This window comes from Lycium ferocissimum, chromosome 6 (genome assembly GCF_029784015.1).
Source record: "Lycium ferocissimum isolate CSIRO_LF1 chromosome 6, AGI_CSIRO_Lferr_CH_V1, whole genome shotgun sequence".
NCBI classification, from domain to species: Eukaryota; Viridiplantae; Streptophyta; class Magnoliopsida; order Solanales; family Solanaceae; genus Lycium; species Lycium ferocissimum.
Window position 1 is genome coordinate 60892737 of NC_081347.1, and position 16575 is coordinate 60909311.

General features: G+C 36.1%; 1 protein-coding gene and 1 long non-coding RNA gene across 3 annotated transcripts; both read left to right on the plus strand.

Moving 5' to 3' along the window:
• The first annotated feature begins 1131 nt into the window (after positions 1-1131).
• On the plus strand, positions 1132-10378 carry LOC132059936 (uncharacterized). 2 transcript variants are annotated; one of them, XR_009415817.1, is made up of 3 exons: positions 1132-4265; positions 6710-7733; positions 8417-10378. It is a non-coding gene; the product is annotated as an uncharacterized LOC132059936 (long non-coding RNA). The 2 variants fall into 2 exon arrangements; XR_009415816.1 differs by lacking the exon at positions 1132-4265 and having other exon boundaries at positions 6542-6833; positions 7405-7733.
• A 4406-nt stretch (positions 10379-14784) lies between these two features.
• Positions 14785-16035, plus strand: LOC132061471 (uncharacterized mitochondrial protein AtMg00810-like). Its single transcript, XM_059454285.1, has one exon. The coding sequence runs from the start codon at positions 14785-14787 to the stop codon at positions 16033-16035; it is 1251 nt and encodes a 416-aa protein (XP_059310268.1).
• Positions 16036-16575: the final 540 nt, after the last annotated feature.

A 16575-nucleotide genomic window follows, 5' to 3' on the forward strand; every position in this document is an offset into this window, starting at 1 on the left:
ATCTCTCCTCTGCTTTATGGCAAACACATCTTGCTTATGCGTCTCGACCCTCCGGGCCCCCACGTGAGCTTTGACAAAAGCATCTGCCATAGAGGCGAAAGAGTCAATAGAATTTTCGGGTAAATGAGTGTACCAAGAGAGCGCTCTTTTAAAGAGCGTGTGTTGGAATTTTTTCAGCATGACCGATTCAATTTCGTGTTGTTTGAGGTTGTGCCCGGCGATGGTCTCTTTAAAGGTCGTTATGTGCTCCTCCGGGTCTGTAGTTCCATCGTATTTAGGTATGTCAGGCATTTTGAACCTTTTCGAAATAGGGGCCGATGCTGCACTCTCTGGGTATGGTGATATCTCGTATTTCCAAGCTCCTTCGCCCTTCACAATAGATGGCGCCCCCCGTATCTGGTTCATCCTTTCATGTATCTCCTTTTCGACCCTGACAAGCGCCTCATTGAATGCATCCAGTCGTTCTTTCGCACTGTCAGTTTCCCCTCCCCCGTATTTTCTCTTTTTTTTTTTTTTTTTTTTTTGAATTTTTCCCTTTTTTTTTTTTTTTTTTTTTTTCACTTTCTCCTAAAAGCTAAAGAGTCATTGTTGACACCCAATTTTTTCCCTCAAAAAATTCAAGTTAACTAGTCAAGCTTCTTAAATTGCAAACAGAGTAAAATATTCGTTCAGAAAATCAAAAATACTTCCTAAACCTTTTTCGGCGATATTTTTCCATTTCATTTGGCAAAATACACTAATATTTGTTATGCATATTTTACTTATAACTTTAAGTAATCATGTACTACTTTTAGTATATTTATTAATTTGAAAAATCGAATTATGTCAAAACAAGTGTTTTAATTAAGTACGTATTCTTAAATTGTCAAATGAAGACATTTACGGCTTAATTACTATAATTGATCCATTATTGTAAATAAATATCTTACTTTGTTAGAGTTAAGAAGCTTGATTACTTAATTGATTAAATCGTTCCTATTAATTTCATTTTAAATAAGTTTAATTTGGTTATTTCGTCAACAAAGAGGGAATTGGTTAGATTTCAAACTCCAAAAACAGCCCCTATTCCCAACTATTTGTGTAGCCCGGCCCAAACCTTCCTTTGATTCCCCAAGACCAGCTTCTGTCCGTTGTTCTCTCAAAAAACGCAGAATTTTAAAGTCCTTCAAAGGCAAAATGCCATTCCCAAGTCCTCAACGTAAACCACAGCTGGATAACGCCATTTTTGGCTAAAATTCCAGCATACTTTCGTGAGATTCAGCCATTTTTCGTCCGCTTATAGCAAGAAATTTATTGATCCTTGTTTTCTTCCTCTCGTGAAGTCAAACAAACGGTAACTTTTCTTTTTTTATCTTTTCGATTTTCCCTTTTCTTTTCAAAAGATTCGGATTTCGCCGTCGCTGCTAGACAAAAAGGTAATATCGCTTTCCTTTTCCTTTTTTTAAGGATTCATAAGTAAGAGTTGAAGACATCAGAAGGAATCTTCTTCCTTAGCTTAGTTGTTAGTTCTGTGTGTTTGTTTTAACTTTCGCATAGATTAGCTTAGCTGTAGCTAATCTACTTCCTTATCTTAGTTACTACTTCTGTGTGTTTACAGTAGATTCGACTTGTTGAGTTATTAGTTCTCCTTTTCTTCATATGTGTGAAGCATGTATTTATAGTAATCGACATATATGAAGTTAATATCAAGACGGGAGTTGTTTGCTTAAATGACGACTCTTTGTTTCTTCACTTGAAATCAGCCTAATCCCCCTTTTATTCATGTCAAGTGCATAAACTGTTTACTCGCTCTTTAGATAATATACTGGCATTCTTCATTTTTACATGAACATGAACCTAGTTCAGTAGGTGTCTCTATTAAAAAGGCTGTGTTTAAGTTAAAAAGTCCTCTTTGATTCATTAGCTATGCAAACAGCTGAATATTAGTTCGTTAACCATGTTTGAATTCAAAAATGATTCTCTCTCCAATTGACTTGCTTGAATGTTTAAATTGTTGAAAAGATAAGAATAGGCTGTGGTAGAGTTTATTATGCCACTGGAGTATTAATATCTGTTTTCTTACAGTGCTGGTTCGGATTTTCAGTTTCCATTGGTTAAATGCCCCACATTATGTTTTTCCTCTTATCTAGTAGCCCTCAGATTCCTGGAGGAATCCTTATATTATGTGTGTACTAGTTAATATTTTCCAAGCACTGTCTTCAGTTAAGTGCTAAGAGATAGGCTTCATTTAAATTTGGCTCAGAATATGAGTTTCTATGTTTAGTTTAGAGGAACGGATAATTCCATGGCTTGTTTGAGCTTTTGTTTGTTTCGTTTTGTTTATTATCTCAAGCTCCAAAATTGCTTTTGTTAGAATAGTGGTTCTCGTAAGGGGTAGCTTATTTTATGGTTTGAGCAAGTGTGCATTTTCCCTGGTGATCAGTGAACCATTTAGCTTAGCAGAAAACACATTTGTACCAAAGATTTAATTGATTTTGAACAGCCAAATACTTTAGCCAAGTTTGCTGCCACAATAAATAAGAATCTGCAAGCTTCTTTCCCCTTTCAAACATCCACTTTTGGTTCTGTTTTGAAAACAAATGTAAAGGCTTAGAAATAAACCTCTTAGAGTTTGAAACTACTTAGTCCAATTGAGTTTCAATATTAACCTTTGTTTAGCACTTCAGATGTTCTAAAAGAGAACGAACAGTTATTAGTTTGTGTTCATTTCCCCTAAAAAGATCAGTCAATCATCTAATTGAGAACCCCTTATACAAGGCTGAGATCAGAGTACTTTTTTTTTTTTTAATTTTTTTACTAAATAAGGGATTGAGTTTAGTTGTGTCTTCAAACATCAACTCTCTAAGTCAAAATTCTGGATTCCCTTTGTACTTCTTAAGGTCAAAATTTAATGATGTGTTTGTTGACTTCTTCACTGCTCCAACATGTTGTCTTTTCAAGGTTAATTATGAAATGTGTTCTGTCGTAAGCCAGAACTCTTCCTTCTCTTTCTTGATGATTTAAAATTATTTTGGTTCTGTTTGACACTAGACAATAGGATTTGCTTCCTCTAGAGCTCAAGAATGATTTTGAAAATAAATCAGATGATTTGCTTGTTGATAACGCTTTAGTTGAAGTTGGTTTAGTATGTTCTAATTGATTTCTCATATCCCCCATAAGTGCTTAAGAGTTTCCAAGTAACTTGAAACACTAGTTTTCTAAAGTTAGTAGTTATCCTGTGACTTAAAAAGGACTATTGCAGTTTGAACTCAACTTATTTCAGTAGTTTTGGACAGCCTCAGTATAAGAGGTCCACATTCATTTGAGGCATCATTTCAGTGGCTGCTCTTTTTCCCTTTAAGTTGAGTATTAGATTTGAAATGAAGTTGAATATCTTGCCTTGTGTGGATGAGCTAGAGCTTATTTGTATTTATGTTGACCCAGTGATAAGTTATGAAGGGTTAGTCTCAAGAGGATAAATTTAAGTTTTAAGTTACTGGTTTAGAAATCACACACTCATGGCATCTTGCCTTAAACATTCGTGCTCTGTCCAATATGAAATAGTTCTGTTTGACCATTATGAAACAATCTATTAAACTTTTCCTGTTGAAGTGTCCATTTGGGTTTACATTCAAAAGTGTTGAATTTTAGAAGTAACATTCGATTTAATTTAACTCTTATCTGTTCCTTTCTTTCTAAAAGATGCTTATGTGCATATTTGATTTTTTTTTTTTTTTTGGCATAGAGTTTCAACAATTATATTTCTGCATTTGAAGTTTGAGAGTTGGTTTATTTGATTAGTGCTTGTGTGTTTTTTCTGGGAACTAAACGAGGTTTGTGAATAATAACTTAAAGCTCTAAGGAGCCCATCTTTTCTCCTTAACAACTTAAGCGGCTCTATCTTTTTTTTTTTTTAAATAGGCTACTGGGATAGATTTGAGCTTCCGAAAATCAATAGTCATATCTTAAGAATTCTTGAGTGACTGGTTATTCGTGACCTGATGCTTATTTTTTAGAAAATATGTTGAGTGCACTAATCTCCTTTGCTGCTTTGAGTATTTTGCGTATTAGTTTAACACTAATCTTTTCTTTACTAATCCTTATTTTCTCTACTTTCTATGCGTGAACACTCGTACGAGTCCAACGGATTCATCCTAGCAACCCCGCATTATCTCGTTGCGTTGGAAGCCCAACATGCATTAGAGCGAGTCGGACCACAGAGATTGAAGGCCCAATCATGGGTGAACCATGGGTGAACATGGTTCAAGTTTAGGTTGGTGGGATTAGTAAACCCACCGGCCCATTTTGTCATTTTATTTTACTTATATTTGTATTGTATGTATGAATACGTGTGGATATTGAAACCCATGGTTAGAACTTAGTCGAATTAGACAAACGATGTGTATATCGTTTAGAATGGATAGGAACCCGATTACTATTTCAAATTTGGACCCAACAAAAGATAAAGTAATAACTTTATAATTTTGTTTTCTCCTTATAAAAATAGAAATATGGAAACAGCGGAGTATTATTTTTGAGAAATAAATCAAAACTCTTCTTTTCTTTTAAACTTAAGAATTCATAAAAAATGGTGTTTTTTTTTTTTTTTTTTTTTTTAAGGAATAGGAATGAAGGACTTCAAAAAAAAAAAAAAAAGTTTTTCCTTTATTTTGGAAAGGACCTCAAATTGTTTCATGTAACTTAAAATGATTTTCAATAATGAAATCATGGTGTAAACCCAAGTCAGGAAAAAGTTTTAAATGGGATATGGTTGACCTTGATTAAAGAATGGATCAAATTCATGACCGGTAAGTGCAAAGGGGTATTTTTATAAACTTTGAATAACTTTTCATGGCTTTTTACAGAAGAATATATTTGGAGCTTTTCATGAAAACTTATAAGGACAAAAGGGACATAACATTTGGACCAAATAAGTTGAACTCTACTTAAGAGAAATATATTAAAGCTCGTAGGTCAACCGTATTCTATATATTCTTAATACTAGAGTTTTTAAAACCTCCCCTAGGGGATCACCAGAACTCTTAACTCGAACTCTAACTTAAAAAGAATTTTTCTTTTGTTTGACAAAACTCTTTAACTTGGTTTTCCTAATTTACCAATAAATTAGATGACGACTCTAAAATTCATTTAGAACATCAATGACCTCTTAGTAGCTTTTATGAACTAGCGTAAAAGTAAACCTTAACAAAGGACAAGAAAACGCACGCCTCGTAGACAAAGCGGCCTTTTGGGAACAAAAAACATTTTTTTGCGGGATTGCCCTTCTTTTGGGGTGGTCTTTAAATTTTGCCCCTCATATTTGTGGTCTTTAAATTATGTCCCTCATATTGCTGGTCTTGAATTTTTGCCCTTCGCGTTGCAAACCTGAGTGTTCACGCAGAAATCATGAGGTTCTGGATTCGAATTCAGCTCACGCATAAATTAAAAAAAAAAAAAATTGCAAGGCAAGGTTTGGGTCGCGTGTATGCCGGACCCGACGTACACTTATTAAGGAATTACCAAAGTAATGACCGCATACTCATGCCTTATGGAAGCGCACGGGCATAAGTATGCCGGGTCCGGCATAACTTTGGCAAATCCTTAACAAGTTTATGCCGGGTCCGGTATACTTATGAGCAAACTTTTAATGGACAAACTTTTAGTTAAGTCTTAACTAAAAGTCTTTTCCTAGTTATGCCTTATGGGGCAGATTTTTAGTTAAGACACAACTAAATGTATGCCCCATAAGGTAATATGCCTCATAAGGTGGAACTTTTCCTCAAGGCATAACTAAAAATTTATCTTATAAGACAAAGTCCATGTCTTAAGGAAAAGTTATGCCTTATGGGACATACTTTTAGTTATGCCATAACTAAAAGTATGCCCCATAAGGCATAATTACGAAAGACTTTTAATTAAGGCTTAACTAAAAGTTTACCCATAAGTATGCCGGACCTGACATAAACTTGTGAAGGAATTATATGCTAAGTATGCCCATAAGGCATAAGTATGCCGGATTCGGCATAATTTTGGTAATTAACAAGTGTGTATGCTTGATAAATAAATTTAAATTTCATTTTCATGTGAATTTTTTTAAAATTTTTGGTCGAGTGGGGGGTTCGACCACAAACAATTGAATTTTAGCTGAAGGGTAAAATTTAAAGATTTTAAATATGAGGTGCAAAATTTAAAGACGCCCCAAAAGAAGGGCAATTCGCAGCGAATTGCCCAACAAAAAAATGGCCCATTCTGAAACATCATCAACAAATAGGAAAAATGGAAGAACTCCGAAAGTTTCTACCACACTGATTCCACAACAGCTTTTACTAACTTCTGTGCAAGAGCCGGACAAAAGTTTTCACCCAGGTTCTTAAATGAAGAACTCCGAAAGTTTCTCTCACCCTGATCAGCGTTTACTAACTTTTATCGAAGAAGCGCACAACATTTTCACTCTGGTTCGTAAGCACGGGGAAGAAATTTCAGGTCTTTTATTTCAGGAATATGAAGCAAAGAATATAATTTTGTGTTACTCCTAGGCAATATAATTTTGTGTTACTCCTAGGCTTTTATATAAAATCATATCTTCTATGGGGTGAGTAGCATTGTATCAGATTAATATTGCTCTAGAACTCTAAATTATGGTGATACTATTGTTCCAGAACTCTAATTTTGGTGATATTATTTTAGTTTGTGAATGTATATATAAAAGTTTGGCAGTGCTTCAATTAAGGTTAAAGGGAGGCAAAGAGGAGGCAAAGAGCAATCACATAGTGTAGTTAGTTCAACATGATTGTTGTAAAGAAGACCGTAAGACTCTTGCTTTCTCATTCGAAGATCCGGCTTATCCGATTGTTGTAAGTAACAAGCCTTTGCTTCTTGCCATAATTGTAGAAGCTAGAAGAATTGTGTTCCGAGTGCATGCCTTTGCATCCCATCGAATGTGTTCCGATTGCACGCCTTTGCATCCCATCGAATGTGTTCCGATTGCACGCCTTTGCATCCCATCAAACTTTCTACTTCATAAGTCATGTTGCCTTACATTTGTATTGTTTACCTTTAATAAGCTTGAAAATGTATATTGTAATGTGTGTAGGATTTTTATAAGAGATATAAGTGTTTGATATATCTGCAGCTAAGTCATAGTGTCTGTTAAACTTGCTCTATATCGGAGGTTTATGCGTGTCAGTGGGAAGGCGTCTCATTTTACAGAAAAATCCAATAACGTATATATGCAGTTTTCTTTTCGTGAGTAGAAAATTACTCCCATGGTTGTGCGTTCATCAGTAGAAATTATATGTACAATTCAGCTAGGAAAGATTTACTTTATAGTTCTTATAAATAGTGGATGATATTTTTGCCGCATAGCAGTCAGTTGTTTGGCTCTTTTTTCTTCTCTATAACACTTCATATTTACTATTGTAATAGAGGAAGGCGATGAAGAGTTAGTGATTGCAACGACGGATTGCAGTAGATGAGGATAACAAAATGTCGACGTACAAGGAGTCGATAATAATCCCTTTCCCTTGAGTAATGCAGTTGTGGACAAGGCATACTTTGTATAAATACCTTTATCAATTTAACTTGCTCCTAACTTTTTAGTAGTTTTTATGAATGTACCATTGCTCAAATTTGTCACAATCTTGTCTCAGGAATTCTTCATTAGGCTTACTGCTGGAATTCCAATTAGTTTCGATGCTGAATAGCAACGTGTAATTCTATGCTTACAAGCTGCAATCGAAAGTTGAGCATTTGAGGTATTCTGCTCCCCCTTTCTTACCTTTTGAAAAGAAACATTTAATTATATATTTCAGAGTGTATTTAGAATTAGAGGTGAATCCAACCAAAAATGCACTTTACGGACTTCACAAAATCACAATTTTACAACCAACTTTCATGTCTATATACGACTTATTATTAATACACCCATATTAAATTGTTTTGGCACATGTAATCAACAAACCCGTCACCTGACAAAAAATGGAAATGAGACAGTTTACTGCTTTATGATACAACTAAGACTTAATGAGGGACACACTCTTCTACAAGTTGGTAAACTACTGCATCAGTTCAATATGGAGAATTACATGGCTATAGAAGAAGAATTTTCTTTTATATGCGGAATAACTAAAAAATTACAGGGCGGATCTTTTCTTTGGATTGATGGATGTTATTGGCGAGGTGCTTCTGATTGTTCAATGATCGGAAGTATTATTATGTACCTTTGCCGTATATTGGGGGACCTTGATATGGGGTACGATTACAAATTTATAAAGATATAATTGCAATTGTGGGTGAGCTTGGATATTCAGATTTCTCCTTATAACTTTCATTTGAGATTGAAGATTTTTAACTACACCATTTGGTCATCTTCCTTTCTTTTGTTTTATGCAATCATTCTATACTAAATGAATCCGTTTATGAAGCATGCTTTATGTAGATTTATCCAACCAAACCTGCGAGCTTTTGAAGGGGCTCTACATCTCCATAGCAGTTGGCAAGGCCAAGGTTTAGAGGTACTCGCCAAGTTGAGCATTCTGTAATAACATGCCTTTACCATGTTCAATTGTCTGAAAACAAAATCCTTCCCTCCTGTTATTCCGAGGGAGAACTTAGGTTCTAATCTCTTAATCTTGACAATACCTGCTGGTTTTTCTATAGCTTTGAGGATACCAATGCTTTCAAAATCTTTCTTTGCTTACACTAAGTAGTTTGTGTTACCTATCATCTGTCCTATACTGAGTAACCTGAAAAGAGGTCATGTGTATCCTTCTCATCAAATGAAGAAGATTAGCCATACAATTATGCAAGAAAAAATTCTGATTAGGTAGTAATTATCCTCAATTGTTGTACAGAATTGAGTGGTACGTAGTGCTAAGTATTAAACTACCGTGAGGAGCTTCATTTATCTACACATTTAGCCACATATGGTTTCTGAATAAAAGAGATACACACAGTAAATGAGTTTTGGCATTTGCTGTTTGTGTGTCACTTTTAATTAGTATGAATTGTGAAATCTATGTTTTTTTTTTCCCGGAAGAATGTAGCCAAAACTAGACTAAATGTAGATATCCTATAGTTCCATTAATAGACAGGCTTTTGACAAGTAAATGCATTAGTATCTTGCAAAGCTTTAACATGACCTTTTAAATATGTGATCATTGGTGAGTTTGATAAATGAGGTTGCGACTTCTGTGCCGAATTTGTTTGATGCTTCACTGGGATAGTCCCACTACAAAAAGACTGGATATAGATCTCTTCTCTTGCTTCAAATGTCTCATGGTCTGGGCAATCTTGAAAGAAATGAATTGAATTAATTTTACAAAAAGAATATATGGATCATATACATTGAAATTGTAGGAAACAGTGCACCATTATATGGATGGTGTAATTACGAAGTATTATGTCTCATAGTCTATGTTTCACATGGTAAAGTTGGGCAATCCTTAACAGGTTCTGTAAAACGCGCTGAGTAACTATATGAGCATCAACCACATTGGGTTATTACCAGATAAGGTGGCATTTTCACCTAAGACATGCATTACTCATTGGATTGTTTGGCTCGTGCATTCAAAACATTTTCTTTCATAATTTTTTTAAAGGTATTTGTATACGTTATATTATATGTTTTGTATTTTAATTTTATAGAGATACCGAGTGAAGAGAGAGACACTCACACCCCGCTAAAAAATTGAAATGATAGACTCTTGTTTATATTAATCCAAATCTGTTTTATATGGTTATACCAATTACTTTGAGGAGTAACAACGTTGCCCATCCTACTTTGCAGGTTCTGTTTGTTCACAAATACAGTGGTGGGACGGTTCTTGGTTCAGTGCTTCCTTATTTCATCCTCCTATTTTATGTTGGTTGTAGTCATGATCTATATCCAACAGTTAACTCAAGTTTATACATAGCCAGAAAGTGATCTGAATTATATTAGTTTACTGATATTCTTAATCAGCATATGTGGCAACTTACATCATCTTACGTCCTTTCCAATCTCAGAGACAAGAGAGAGAAGGGCTATAAAATTCCCTAAGGGTGGCCTTTCCAGTGTGGTCATCTGCCCTCATTGTCGTTTCAAAATTCTTGACTGTTTAGGGATTCCATTCATCTCCCAGACACCATTTTCTTTTTAATGTGCTGTAGGTGTATCTTTATATCTGCTGGGAAAGAGCAATGTTACTAGGAAATGATACCTTTCCAAATTTGAAATTTTCGTAAGAATGTTAAGGCCTTGATTCCTTTTGCTTTCCAGTAAATATTGAAAGTGCTTCTTTTTATCCCAATTCGGTTCCATACAATTTGCTTGCTTGATTGAAAAATGTCGTAGTTTGTCTTAACGTTCCACTCTACAATACAATAACACTTCTACCATGTATAAGTAGAAGCACAAAAAACTTTTGCAGGTCTTATTGAAGAGCAATATTAGGTGACAGAGAAGAAAAAATATAAGAGAATCCTGAGTAATTCTATTGCCACTCTTTTAATCCTTTTTTTTTTTTTTTTTTACTTTACTTTTTCTTGTACTGCTTTTATTTGTATTGTAAAAGTCATCTCATCGAAGCTCTAATTCTAATAAAAGTATGGACTAAAATTATTAAATAAAATACGGTCTTTTGCGAACATGTATACATGTGTATCTCTTTGTACATCCCTTAAGTATAGTTGTGTATTTCTATGTATTCCACGTACATTTTTGTGTATTCCATAAATACCTATGTGTGAAATACATATTCGAGTTGATATTTGATGAAATATCTTCCACGTTTGTTCAAGAACCTTCTAACTATGTTGAAGTACACGGACAAAACAAGAAGACACAGACACAAGTTTAACATTTTCGGACATAACACTTTTGGGCCCTCTGAACATTACACGTTATTGGGCTCACATTAAATTTGGGCCCCTGGTACATACCATCTGAACTACATGTTCTTCATTGACAAATATGACACATAGTATAATTAGGATACACTCTAGCATACAATATAAATGGCACTTGAATGAGACAAAGTTAGTTAGGATAATTTGCAGCTTTATTTTATTTATTTACATTCCTTGTACAGTATAGAATTTACATTTCCAGTCCCTAGTTCAGTAGTATAAATAGATACAACAGTGTATACAATAGATCAGAGAAATATACAAGAAAAATTTCCAATTGTGTTTGTTTGATTTCTCTCATTTCTTCATGGTATCAGAGCAGCTCTAAATATAGATCTGTTTTTCAATTTTTTCTCTCTTTTTTCAACTTCAAGATGGGAGAAAACACTTCGTCCAGTCAGATTTCGAGTGGATCTGCTGAGAAAACAACATCTGATGTTGTTCCTCCCAATCACCCCTATTATTTGAACGCCTCAGATTCACCCGGAATGAATTTGTTGAATGTGAGTTTTGATGGATCAAGTTATGGCAACTGGAAAAGGGGAATGTTGATTTCACTATCAGCCAAAAACAAATTGTGTTTTATAAATGAGAAATCTGAAATTCCAGATGAAAACTCACCTCTCTTTGACCAGTGGAGAAGATGCAATGACATGGTCATTGCATGGTTGTTGAACTCTTTGACAAAAGATATTTCTGAAAGTCTATTGTATTCACAGACAGCTTCAGATCTGTGGAATGAGTTGGAGGAGAGATATGGTCAGCCAGATGGTTCAAAATTATTTCAAATACAAAGGGACCTAAACAACATTGCACAAGGTACAAGTGATGTTGCAAACTATTTCAACAAATTAAAGAAGCTATGGGATCAATTGAGAGAGTTCTCAACACATTTATGAACTGTACCTGTGATTGCAAGTGTGGAGCAAAAGAACATAATCACAAAATGAATGAGGACATCAAACTTATGCAATTTCTCATGGGTTTGAATGAAGCATATTCAACAATTAGGGCAAATATCCTCATGATGAAACCATTACCCAACACAAGTCAGGCTTACTCAATCTTGCTAAATCAAAAATCACAAAGGGAGGTGCATTTTGGGAACTTGTCTACACCTGAATCATCTGCTTTTAGTGTCAACAAATGGAATGATCCTAGGAATTTTAAATCTAAGAAGGAGAACCCACAGCCCTTTTACCAACAGTCCCCTAATCCCAGGAATTTTCAGAATACCAGCTCTGGTAACAACTTGTTCTGCACCTATTGTAAGAAGACAAATCATACTAGACAAGGCTGCTATAGATTGATAGGCTACCCGCCGGATTTCAAGTTTACAAACAAGCAAAAGAAGCCTTTCAACAATGCCAGAGCAAATGCAGCAACTGCAGTTGAGGACATGAGTTCAGGACCTATTCCTACTTCACAAGAAAGGAATGCCACTATCAGTGATGGTCAAGGAACTAGAATGAATGGGAACAAGAAACCTACTGGTTTTAATATTCAGGATTTTTCTAAGGAGCAATGTGAATAACTCATTCATATGTTCAGATCAGTACAAAATGGAACTGGTACAGAGGAACAACACAGTGCAAATATGGCTGGTATTTCTGCCTTTTTTACAGCCTACACTTCCTATCTCATAAAATTTCAATCAAGCCCCTGGATAATAGATACAGGGGCCTCACATCACATGACTTTTGACAAAACACTTTTTCACAATTTCAAATCACCGCCCAGTCCTATTTCTGTCACTTTACCTACTTCTTACAAAGTCACAGTCAAATATATAGGAGATGTTAGTCTGACAGATCATATTACTTTAGTTAATGTTTTCTATGTGCCTTCTTTCAAGCATAATCTCTTCTCTGTGAGTCAGTTTGTGCAGGAAACTGATTTAGAAATTCTTTTCACTAAAATGGGGTGTTTCATACAGGGCCATACAATGCAGAGGAGACAGATTTTTGGTGAAGCTGTTGGAGGTCTATATTTGCTGAAGAATGACACATCTACATCTACATCCAGTCTTTCCAAGCCCCCAGTTTTTTTAAATAGCAAATCTAGTTCATTTTCTGCCGATAGTCCTGTAGTTTCTAGTGTTGAGTCTTTGCCTTGTTTACCAAGTACTATTTCTAGTGAATGTACTCCTACTTTCATTAATGAAATGAATTTCAGTTCAGCAAACACTTCTTCTAACAGACTTTGGCATTTTAGATTGGGTCATTTGCCTTATGCTTCATTAAAAAATTTGCATGGTATTAATTTGCAACAGTCCAAATTCCATGATTTCCCCTATGATATATGTCCCACGGCTAGACAATCCAAGTTACCATTTCCTACCAGTAACATTACTTCACATGACTGTTTTGACATGATTCATATAGACACATGGGGACCCTACAAAACTCCAACTTATAAAGGGGAGAAATACTTCCTTACTATTGTTGATGATTTCTCTAGAACAACTTGGACTTATCTCATGTCTACAAAATCAAATGCTTTCCCAATTTTGAAATCCTTTTTAGCCTATGTTGAGAGACAATTTGGAAAGAAAATTAAGGTTGTGAGATCCGACAATGCCTATGAATTGGGGTCAGGGACTTTGCCTACAGAATTTTTTTCTTCTCAAGGGATTGTGCACCAAACATCATGTGTTGCTACCCCACAACAAAATGGGGTAGCTGAGAGGAAACACAGGCACCTTCTAGAGATATGTAGGGCACTTATGTATCAATCTCATTTAAAACCAAGCTACTGGGGGGAAGCCCTGTTAACAGCCACACACATTATTAACATTCTCCCTTCTAAAGTTCTTAACCATCTCACACCATATGAGAAACTCTTCCACAAGCCCCCTAGTTACACACATTTAAAGACCTTCGGCTGCCTAGTTTTTGTGTCAACATTGTCTACTAATAGAGACAAACTGTCTCCAAGGGCTTTCCCTGGAATATTTCTAGGTTACCCATTTGGAAAAAAGGGCTATAAAGTACTCAATCTTATTACCAAACAAGTCATTGTTAGTAGAGATGTAAAGTTTTATGAATCCATCTTTCCTTTTGCCCACACTGTGCCTATGTCACAACTCTTTCCTGGTTCTTTTAAGTCTAATGTTTCCATCCCTCTTGATCCTACTGTCAATTCCCCTGCTTCACCTACTGATTTCTCTAATTCATCTCACTCACCTGATGCTCCCAGCAATTCTTCCCCTCTACCAGTATCTAGTCCTCTACATACAACTTCTCCACAATTCAGTCCCTCTCATTCTTCACCCCAATCTCCTGATACTTCTCTACATCATTCTACCTCTACGCCTGCTCTTATAATGGATGTGTCATCTACAGTGCAAGACTTACGCAGATCGACCAGAAAATCTGTTTTTCCCTCTCATTTGTCTGATTTTATATGTGATAATGCTTTTTCAGTTATCTCCCCTAACCCATCTACTTTACCCCTGCATTATTTTTCCTTTGCATTTCTCAGCACAGAAAACCAACATATTTTACATTCCATTGAGAAGATCACAGAACCAGTTACTTACCAACCGGCCATGTGCCATCCTAGTTGGAAACTTGCCATGGATGATGAACTCCAAGCTCTCATCTCTAATTCTACGTGGGAAGAGGTAGTCCTGCCCCCAGGTAAGAAACCTTTACCCTGCAAATGGGTATACAAGGTAAAATTGAAGTCAAATGGTGAGTTGGAAAGATTGAAAGCTCGTTTAGTTGTGCGAGGTGATATACAACGCGAAGGGATCGATTATACAGAAACATACTCACCTGTTGTTAAGATGACCACAATACGGTGCATTCTTGCAGTTGCAGTCAAAAAATCCTGGCCTCTTTTTCAACTGGACGTGAACAACGCTTTTCTACACGGTGATTTAGATGAAGAAGTGTTCATGCGTTATCCTCACGCATGACACCACCTTCTCCCTCACATGTAGTTTGTTTAAGGAAATCCCTTTACGGGCTCAAACAGGCATCGCGCCAGTGGTATGCAAGGTTATCTTCCGCCTTGGGAACTCGGGAATTCATTTCGTCGTTGAATGACTATTCTCTTTTTTACAAGTCTTCTGGGAATCTTGTCACCATCCTCGCAGTATATGTTGATGATATACTCTTGACTGGGAACAATCAACAAGAAATCAGTGAGCTTAAGGTTTTTCTCAACAATGAATTCAAAATCAAAGATTTAGGCATTGCCAGTTATTTTCTTGGTATGGAATTGTTGCACTTACCAGATGGATTACTTGTGACTCAGCGGAAATTTGCCATGGATCTTCTTTTGGACTATCCCGATCTCCCTTCCCACCCTGTTTCCACTCCCTTGGACCCTACTTTCAAACTCAACATAACTTCTGGTGACCCCCTACCCAACCCCACTGTTTACCATCGTCTGTTGGGTCAACTCAACTTCCTCACACACACTCGTCCGGATCTTGCTTTTGCAGTCCAGACTCTCAGCCAATATATGCAACACCCTCATACTGGTCACCTTCAGGCAGCTTTCCATACCCTTCGTTATCTCCGTAAAGATCCAAGCTTGGGATTTTTTATGAATTCTTCTCCTTCTCTTCAAGTCCTTGGGTTCTGTGATGCCGATTGGGCCTCGTGCTCCGACACTAGACGCTCCGTAAGCGGCTTCTACATCAGTCTCGGCGACTCACCAGTGTCTTGGAAATCCAAGAAACAACCAGTTGTTTCTCTTTCATCAACAGAATCTGAATACCGATCTATGCGTCGTTTAGTCGTTGAGATTTCTTGGGTCGTTCGTCTTCTTTCAGATCTCACCGTCTCACCTTCTCTTCCTGTTCCTCTACACTGCGACAACAGATCTACCATCCATATTGCAAAAAACCCCGTCTTTCACGAACGAACCAAGCACATCGAGCTTGATTGTCACTTCGTTCGTGAAAAACTCCTTGGTGGTCTTATCTCTCTCTCTTTTCTACCCTCTTCCTCCCAAATCGCAGATCTGTTCACCAAAGCTCTTGCCGGTCCTCTTCATCGTCATTTTCTTGCCAAGTTGGGTATCCGATCACCGGACACCAACTTGAGGGGGGCTGATGAAATATCTTCCACGTTTGTTCAAGAACCTTCTAACTATGTTGAAGTACACGGACAAAACAAGAAGACACAGACACAAGTTCAACATTTTCGGACATAACACTTTTGGGCCCTCTAAACATTACACGTTATTGGGCTCACATTAAATTTGGGCCCCTGGTACATACCATCTGAACTACTTGTTCTTCAGCCCAACAAATATGATACATAGTATAATTAGGATACACTCTAGCATACAATATAAATGGCACTTGAATGAGACAAAGTTGGTTAGGATAATTTGCAGATTTACTTTATTTATTTACATTCCTTGTACAGTATAGAATTTACATTTCCAGTCCCTAGTCCAGCAGTATAAATAGATACAACAGTGTACACAATAGATCAGAGAAATATACAAGAAAAATTTCCAATTGTGTTTGTTAGATTTCTTTCATTTCTTCAATGTTGTTCTAACTCGATTTCAGCTATAAATTTGACCATCCAAATCATCTTCAATCTTTGTACATTATATTCTCCAGATATTTTCTATGAATTTCAATTACCCCTAGATAAAGATCATCGTTTTTCCTGAATCTTCTGAATGTCGTATACAAATGAAGTTTTTTGTTGATAAAAGATGGCAAATATTTCTATTCTT